At 34.6% G+C, this 8,982-nt stretch overlaps 4 protein-coding genes across 4 annotated transcripts; 3 read left to right on the top strand and 1 right to left on the bottom strand.

Moving 5' to 3' along the window:
* Nucleotides 1-218: 218 nt before the first annotated feature.
* Nucleotides 219-2,291, bottom strand: GAL10 (bifunctional UDP-glucose 4-epimerase/aldose 1-epimerase; the record flags this gene model as incomplete). Its single annotated transcript, XM_015612370.1, has 1 exon — nt 219-2,291. The coding sequence occupies one exon, from the start codon at nt 2,289-2,291 to the stop codon at nt 219-221; it is 2,073 nt and encodes a 690-aa protein (XP_015466824.1).
* Nucleotides 2,292-2,996: 705 nt separating this feature from the next.
* Nucleotides 2,997-4,565, top strand: GAL1 (galactokinase; the record flags this gene model as incomplete). Its single annotated transcript, XM_015612369.1, has 1 exon — nt 2,997-4,565. One exon carries the CDS (start codon nt 2,997-2,999, stop codon nt 4,563-4,565), a length of 1,569 nt encoding a protein of 522 aa, XP_015466823.1.
* A 243-nt stretch (nt 4,566-4,808) lies between these two features.
* SHA3 (putative serine/threonine protein kinase) lies at nt 4,809-6,062 on the top strand (the record flags this gene model as incomplete). The annotated part of the gene is made up of 1 exon (XM_015612368.1): nt 4,809-6,062. One exon carries the CDS (start codon nt 4,809-4,811, stop codon nt 6,060-6,062), a length of 1,254 nt encoding a protein of 417 aa, XP_015466822.1.
* A 960-nt stretch (nt 6,063-7,022) lies between these two features.
* AC631_03538 (sugar porter family MFS transporter) lies at nt 7,023-8,666 on the top strand (the record flags this gene model as incomplete). The annotated part of the gene is made up of 1 exon (XM_015612367.1): nt 7,023-8,666. One exon carries the CDS (start codon nt 7,023-7,025, stop codon nt 8,664-8,666), a length of 1,644 nt encoding a protein of 547 aa, XP_015466821.1.
* Between the last annotated feature and the right edge of the window lie 316 nt (nt 8,667-8,982).

The raw sequence follows: 8,982 nt of genomic DNA, 5'->3' as shown, positions 1-8,982 counted from the left end.
CTTACAAATATTTTTTTTACAGTTAACTTATAATATTTTAATGTAATAACAAAAATACACAAACGAAACAGTAGTTGCAATTTACCAAATATTTAACAAAAATTCAAAAATTTCAAAAAATTATTGTCAAAGTGTAATCTTAATTGTATTTACAAAGAATGCTAAAGAGTTGTTGTTGTTGATGTGTTTAATGATAGATTTTATTTAATAAGTCTTATTTAATTATTAACAGAGGATAACGAAAATTTAAGTTTAGAACCATAAGTTTCTCCTTTCCTTAACACAACCTGCTTGGACCATTCCTTATTGTTTACAGCATCAATGAACCTACTTGCCTCGACGCAAAATCCGCTTCTACTTTTGTACTCATTAATATCTGTATAATCACCTGTGTACAATTGGAAAGCTGGATCTGTAGTAGCAACTGTAAGCTTGGTATTAGAGGATGGATGTGTAGCTTCTACGATATCAATCAATTCATTTGATCTTGTATCGAGCGAGGAGCCATTTTCATTAACAATGAAACAATTATCAAATGAAACATCTGGAGTTAATTCAACAGTCTTTGTTAAATCACGAGGAGATTCAATAATTTCCCCGGTAGGTAATAACGTTTTCGGATCAACTTTCAAGAATTTATTGGTAATTGACCTAATAAGGGTACCATTAATGTCCTTATTTGGTGAAATATTCCAGTATGAATGGTTTGTTAAATTCACAGCAGTAACAGAGCTTTTCGAACCTTCAGTAAGTGAAGAAACATATTCTATTTCCAATGAATCTTCCTTTATGGTATACTTCACTGTTGTATCCAAATCGCCTGGAAATCCATCATTACCATCAGAATCAACCAAAATAAATTCTAAGGTTGTATGGTCCTCATGGTACTTTGCAATTGGTCCCAAAAAGTATTGTTTATCAAAACCATTAGCACCTCCATGCAAAGTATTAGAATCATTTTCATTCTTAGTTAACTTATATGTCGTGTTATCTACTTGAAATTCTCCATTAGCAATTCTGTTGGCATAACGTCCGACAGTAGTCCCAAAAAATGGATTATTATTAGACTTGTAGTCATTAAATGACTTGAAACCAGTTACTAAAGATTCATTGTTGTACTCAATGTCTTGGATCAATGCACCATAGTTGGCAATAGAAACTTTAAAGTTTTCAAAAGATACAGTATGTAACCTATTTCTGAAGTCTTCAACATCTGTGTCATTGAAAAGATTCCATTTGTAGTTTTTTATTTGAAAACCAAAAGGGTTCTCTGTGGTCCACTTCCATAAATCTTTGCATGCGTCTTCGATTGTAAAATGTGTTTTCCATTTTAATTCATTGTTGGCTCTAGTTGCATTAGCAGTTAAATCAAGAACATCACCATCTCTTCTACCAACTACTTCATAAGGTAATTCTCTTCCTACAGCCTTACAAAAGGCGTGGTAAACATCAAAAACCGTAGATCCCTTCCCAGTACCTAAATTCCATTCTCTGAATAATCCTTCCTTAGAGCTCAATTCATTTAAATAATTCAAAGCAGCAATATGTCCTTTGGCCAAATCAACAACATGAATATAATCTCTGATAGGTGTTCCGTCATGACTATTATAGTCGCTGCCAAATATGGATAATTTTTCCCTTCTACCAATTGCAACTTGAGCTAAATAAGGAAGCAAATTATTTGGAATACCCAATGGATCTTCGCCAATTAAACCTGAAGGATGAGCACCAATTGGGTTAAAATATCTTAAAATAGCCGCTCTCCAGAATTTATCACTTGTGTATATATCTTTTATGATGTTTTCAATCATATATTTTGTCTTACCGTATGGGTTTGTTGGATCATTTGGACAATGCTCAGGAATAGGGATCATGTTTTCGAATCTTGTAGCATCCCCATAGACCGTCGCAGAAGAGCTAAAAACAATAGTTTTAACGTCATTTTCTTTCATCACCTTCAATAAGTTAATAGTCCCGTTAATATTATTATCGTAATATTCCAATGGGATCTTAGTAGATTCACCCACTGCTTTCAATGCTGCAAAGTGAATTACTCCTTTAATCCTGTAATTTTTAAATACATTGGTCAACTTTTCATGGTCTCTAAGATCAATATCAAAGAACTTAATCGGTCTTTTAACCATATACTCTATTCTTGCAACTGAATCATAGCTTGAGTTGCATAAATTATCAATTATAATAACTTCATATCCGTTTTCAATTAATTCAATAACGGTATGCGATCCAATATAACCAGCACCTCCAGTGACAATAATATATTCTTTAGACATTTTGTGTTTTGCTTGCAAGTATAGTTAGATAGCAGTTTATTCAATCCCATAATAACTAGGGGCCAACTACTACTTTTTATATCATCCTTTAGTTCATTAAAATAAATGTAACGTTACATGGTTATGAATAATATCATAATACTTATTACATCCTTCGGGATAACTATTTCATATCGTCTCGAATATTTTTGAACTTGCAGATACTTGGTGTTCGCGAACAATTTTACTATGAGCCCATACTATTCCGTAATCAGATTGAGGAAAATATCAGTATTGGCAAACGTACTTAAGAGAATAAGAAGCATTATCAACTATTTCATAGTCAAGTATTATGTATAGTCATAAAAGAATTCAAGTAATGAATATAAAATTATATTTTTGTAGCGGTTTATAACCCGGAGATTTCTCCAAACTTCTCCATTGCTCCGGATTTTTTATAAATTTCTTACATATCCCAAAAGAGTAATTATGCGCCGACATAAAACCACCCAATTCGAAGCGACGTCATACTATTCGGGTGGATGTACCAGCCAGATTTCGGCAGGTAGATCCACCATGCTAGTGTAACGTTACATTGCAAATCTAAATTATTTCCTTAAAATAAATATGGAGTAATTTACAGAAATATATTTAACCATGATATTTTGTATTTTATTCATAAACTATTAGTTGTTAACTTTAGGATACGCAAATAAAGTTGTAGAAATGACCGACACTGTTCCAACATTCAAAGACTTATCATTTTATTCAGATCCTGAATCAAACAATTCAAGATATGTAAAACTAATTGAAAAATTCCAGAACACTTTCGGGAATAAGCCAGAATTTATCAGTCGTTCTCCTGGAAGGGTCAACTTGATTGGAGACCATATTGATTACAATCATTTTTCTGTATTGCCAATGGCTATCGATGTTGATGTGATTGCTGCAGTTGCTACTAGTGATGATCATAAGATAGTATTAACCAATACTGATGAGTCGTTTACAAAAGAAGAATTCGAGTTAGCTTCGAATGGGGATGTTATCGAAATAGATAAGACCCACCATACTTGGGGAAATTACTTCAAATGTGGATTGATTGTTGCCCATAAGTACATTAAAGACAATTTTCCTGAAACTGTGGACAACGGTCTTAAACCGTTGAGAGGGATGAGATTAACATTTAACGGTACCGTTCCTGCTGGAGGAGGATTATCATCATCAGCAGCATTCTGTGTTGCCTCTACTTTAGCTATATTGAGAGCTAATGGGGTAACCTCAGTTTCAAAGGCTGATTTAACCAAGATTACCGTTGTGTCTGAACATTATGTTGGGGTTAATACAGGCGGTATGGATCAATGTGCATCTATATATGGTGAACAGAATAAAGCATTATTAATTCAATTCAAACCAAAATTAATTGGTATTCCCTTTGAAATCCCTGTAATTAAGCCTAATGATATGGTATTTTTGATTTCCAACAGTTTGCTCAAAGCAAATAAGCACGAAACTGCTCCTACAGATTATAATTTAAGAGTGGTTGAAATTGCTGCCGCATCAGAATTATTTGCAAAGAAGTTCAATTTGATTTTACCTAAGGATTCAAATTTATCTACAGGCACTTTGAGAGGTTTCATGGACAAATATTTTGAAGAATACTTAAAAGAGGGCGCATGGGATGGTAGTGATATTGATGTCGGTATCAGTCGCTTAGAAGAAATGTTGAAGTTGACTGAGAGTGTTTTCAATGATGATGAAAAAGTTGGGTTTGAAACAACTGAAATTGCACAACAGTTGGGCTTATCAAAGGAAGACTTTACGAAGATCTTTTTGACTAAAGCTCCTGTCAGATACCAGAAATTAAAAATTTACCAAAGAAGTAAGCATGTTTTTTCTGATTCCTTAAGAGTTTTGCAAGTCCTAAAATTGTTGGGAAGTTACAGCTCAAGCGAAGACTCCGAGATGTTCTTAAAAAACTTTGGTCTGTTGTTAAGCGATTCCCATCATTCAAGTGATGTTTATAATGACTCTTCGAAGCCAGAATTAGATCAGCTTTGTAAAATATCTACGTCTAATGGTGCCTACGGTGCCAGGGTTACTGGTGCTGGATTCGGAGGCTCTGTAGTTCATTTAACAACGGCTGATAAATTATCAAACGTTGTAACAGCATTGACCGAGCAATATTATAAAAAACAGTTCCCTGATATCACTCAACAAGAATTGGATGAAGCCATAGTCGTATCGAAACCAGCTACAGGTAGTTGCATTGTTGAATTAGATAGTTTCTCATTATAAGTGTAAAACAAAATATATGTACCCTGCCGAAGTTCTCCGTGATCGCAAATTATAGGAAATGCGCACAATCAACTGATTTTGAATATCACACCATTTGTAGCGATATCGGATGGTTTTTCAAAATAAGGCCAAAATAAGAATACTTAATTTGATCTTTTATACGATGTGATATATAAGTGGAATTCTTTCCTTTGAACATTTCAAGAGTTTATTAGGGTAAATTATTATTAATTTTAATAGATTATGACTTTGAGTATTCTTCCACAATTTAATTTCAAACCTCCCATATGTGCAGTGAATGCCCCAACATATACGAGAGCGACAAATCCAGAAATGCTGCTAGAAGGATTTTATCTCAGTGAAAGATTTCAATTAAAACATAAGATAGGTGCTGGCACTTATGGATTAATATACCTCGTTGAAGATTTGATGACCGGGCAACAATTTGCAGCAAAAATGATTTTGACTGAAACACCATCTAAGGTATCAGGATCATCCGTCGAAGAAAACAAAAGGAAAATTAAGAAAGTGCTATTTGATTATTTCAATTCTAAACAGAGAGTAAATTCGAATGAATTAAATTTGGACTATATACGGAATGAGGGCCATATGTGTTCGTTTTTAAGAGAAATTGCGTTGCATTTAAGAGTACATCAACATCCCAGCATCATCACAATACATAAAGTGATAAGTTTAGATAACATAGCAGTAGCAATAATAATGGATTACTATGAACAGGGTGACTTGTTTGATAACATAGTGGAAAAACGAATATTTACGTATCCTCCTTACTATCAAGATAAGCAAACGCTAATGAAAAATGTCATGTTGCAGTTGATAGACGCCGTCAAATTCTGCAAAAGTCAAGGTATATACCATTGTGACTTAAAACCAGAAAACATCATGATTAGATACCAAAGCGATTTTAGAAGAACGAGCAAGAGAATCATTAACTATAATGAAATTCAAGTCGTCTTAATAGATTTTGGTTTAGCCATGGATTCAGGTATAATATGTTGCAACACTCGCCGCGGCTCCAGCTTTTACATGGCTCCGGAAAGAGTCACCAATTATGCTACTAGTAGCTTTATTAAGGCAAGAGTGGACTTGGATCAATACAAATCAATAATATGTGATAATCCGTCCAGTGCCAAATATTTCCCTACCTTAGCCGGCGACATATGGTCATTGGGTGTGTTATTTTTAAACATCACTTGCGCCAAAAACCCTTGGCCTTGCGCTTCAATAGAGAACAATAATGGTAGTAACGTTTTCCAGTCTTATTTAGATGACGAAAAAGTGCTCAGCTCTATTTTTACCATATCAACCAACTTTAATTCCATACTTGCCCGAATATTCAAGCTAAACCCGAATGATAGAATATCACTCGAAGCCCTAGCTTACGAAATAGCACGCTGCAATCTTTTTAATAATGTGTCAGCCAACCAGCTACCTACTCCAGTAGATAGCGAGGGAGACGATGACGATATAATTTAGCCGGCAATAAAATGCATCATACACGTACATATCGTAGTTACCGTATTGTAGAATCTCGATTTCGGCTCCAGGTTTATGCATGCGTTTTGTTAAGGAGCCGTATTGCGGCACTTTTTCCGTTAACCTTCTTTTAAAAGTCGCGTCATAATGCTCAGTTATTCCAGCTCATTCTATCCTGCGGTGTGTTGCCCCTCTAACAGTTTTCTGACTTCCTATATGCCAACATTTTTTAACGCTCCTATATGTAACCCCCTATTTTTTAACAGTACAAGGCATTGTATCGTCTAAGCGTCGTATTCGTACCGTGTGCTACAAAATATACACTCTATTACTCCGGTGAGGCTTAATTCTAGATTAAATCCGAAAATGTCACCCGGAAAAAAAATTAACAGCTTGCATATTATTTCCACTAAAGCCTTATTCGAGCCAAACTTAATTTTTCCCGACAAGTCATCTGCTCTGTATCTGAATTCGATTAGGCTCTTGACTATTAAAAGTTTCTACTACAATTTGGAGCTTAACTTCTGCTTAAATTATGAATAGAATAAATCTGACTTTAACTGATCTCACGACTTCAAATTATGCGATAAATGTGTCTAAGTTAAATCGTATCTCATTAAATTAATCAAACATCTGATTTGCGTGGCATTATTTTCCCCAGCGCGCACTCCAGACGCAGACATTTTATTTATGTATGGAGTCAGCTAAAACAAGAAAATATTTTTCGCAAAAGTAAATTAAACAATGGAAGTTGCGGAAAATTGCCCCACATTGATTACAAAGTTTGGGTTTGCATAAAGTAGTAAAAAAAAAACATGATACGCCATTATATTATAGAACAAGGCCAGGAATTCTAATATGGAGGAATTTTAGGAAATAATATAAAAGGTGGACGAATCTCCCTTATAAGCTGTGGTTTTTTTTCTCTATTATAAGTAAAAATAAGTCATCTCTTATAAAATGGCTTACGAGGATAAATTAGTAGCTCCTGCTTTAAAGTTTAGAAACTTTTTGGACAAGACTCCAAATATCCATAATGTTATCGTTATTGCTGGTATTTCATGTATTTCCGGGTTAATGTTTGGTATTGATATTTCATCAATGTCAGCATTTCTTGGGGAAAAAACATACATAAATTATTTTGGTGAACCTAGTACAACTATGCAATCATTCATTACGGCTGCTATGTCTTTAGGTTCTTTTTTTGGGTCTTTGGCTTCATCCTTTGTATCTGAGCCATTCGGTAGAAGAGCTTCGTTATTGGCATGTGGTTTCTTCTGGTGTGTTGGTGCGGCTATCCAATCCTCTTCTCAAAATCAAGCCCAGTTAATTATTGGTCGTTTTATTTCAGGTTTTGGTGTTGGTTTTGGTTCGTCAGTTGCACCAGTTTATGGATCTGAATTAGCTCCTAGAAAGATTAGAGGTTTTATTGGGGGTCTTTTCCAATTTTCCGTCACTTTAGGTATCTTAATTATGTTCTACATCTGTTACGGTTTAAATTTTATAAACGGTACCGCCTCATTTAGGATTGCTTGGGGTTTGCAAATCGTACCAGGCTTGCTATTAATCTTTGGTTGTTTCTTTATTCCAGAGTCTCCTAGATGGTTAGCTAAGCAAGGTTACTGGGACGATGCTGAAATAGTTGTTGCAAACACTCAAGCTAAGGGTAACAGAGAAGATCCAGACGTTCTTATCGAAATGTCCGAAATTAAGGAACAAATCATGTTAGATGAACATATCAAGGCTTTCACATATGCAGATTTATTCACTAAGAAATATATTTTGAGAACTGTTACCGCATGTTTTGCTCAGATCTGGCAACAATTAACTGGTATGAATACTTTAATGTATTATATCGTTTATGTTTTTCTGATGGCTGGTTACGAAGGTAATGCTAATTTGATTGCTAGTTCCATTCAATATTGTCTTAATACAGGTATGACTATTCCAGCATTATACTTTATGGATAAGCTTGGTAGAAGACCTGTTTTATTAACTGGTGCTGCTTTAATGATGGCCTGGCAATTTGCAATCGGAGGGTTATTGGCTACTTATAGTATTGATGATCCTATCAATGAAACCGTCAGAATCAGAATTCCATCAGAGCACGGTGGAGCCGCCAAAGGTGTCATTGCTTGTTGTTACTTGTTCGTTGTTTCCTTTGCTTGTAGTTGGGGTGTTTGTTGTTGGGTTTACTGTGCTGAAGTATGGGGTGATAGTGCTTCAAGACAAAGAGGTGCCGCTCTTACTACAGCTTCCAATTGGATTTTCAATTTCGCCATTGCCATGTTCACTCCAAACGCGTTCAAGAGTATTACTTGGAAGACTTACATGGTTTTCGCTACATTCTGTGGTTGTATGTTTATCCATGTCTTTTTCTTCTTCCCAGAAACTAAAGGTAAAAGATTGGAAGAGATTGGTCAAATGTGGGCTGAAGGAATTCCAGCATGGAAGTCTGCTTCTTGGCAACCAGCTATTCCAATATTATCTGACAATGAATTACATAATAAGATGAAGGTTGACCATAATGAAGATAATTTATTAAATTCTTCTTCTCATTCTGAAGTAACCCAAGAAAAGGGTGATACTTCTCATTTGACTTAATCATTTAAAATATTTTGGGTACTGGACTAATCAGTACCGTGAAAGGGTTTTTATGAAGAGGATTAAATATTTCAGTTCTATCTATATACTTTTTAAATTCAATATATTAATATCACATATAATAATATTCATGGGATGTAGCTGATAATGGATCAATTCAGAAAATTTACAACGCATATGATTAAAAGTAAAAGTAAACAGCTTCATAGAAAAGCCAAAATATTTATTGTGCCTTAATGGCGATTCTAATAAGTACGAATATAAATAGAAGATCTGAAGAAAGGATAAGTAAAACAAAAGATGAGCACATGGCAAA

Source organism: Debaryomyces fabryi (assembly GCF_001447935.2).
Source record: "Debaryomyces fabryi strain CBS 789 chromosome Unknown contig00077, whole genome shotgun sequence".
NCBI classification, from domain to species: Eukaryota; Fungi; Ascomycota; class Pichiomycetes; order Serinales; family Debaryomycetaceae; genus Debaryomyces; species Debaryomyces fabryi.
This window is presented reverse-complemented; position numbering and strand designations above follow the sequence as displayed.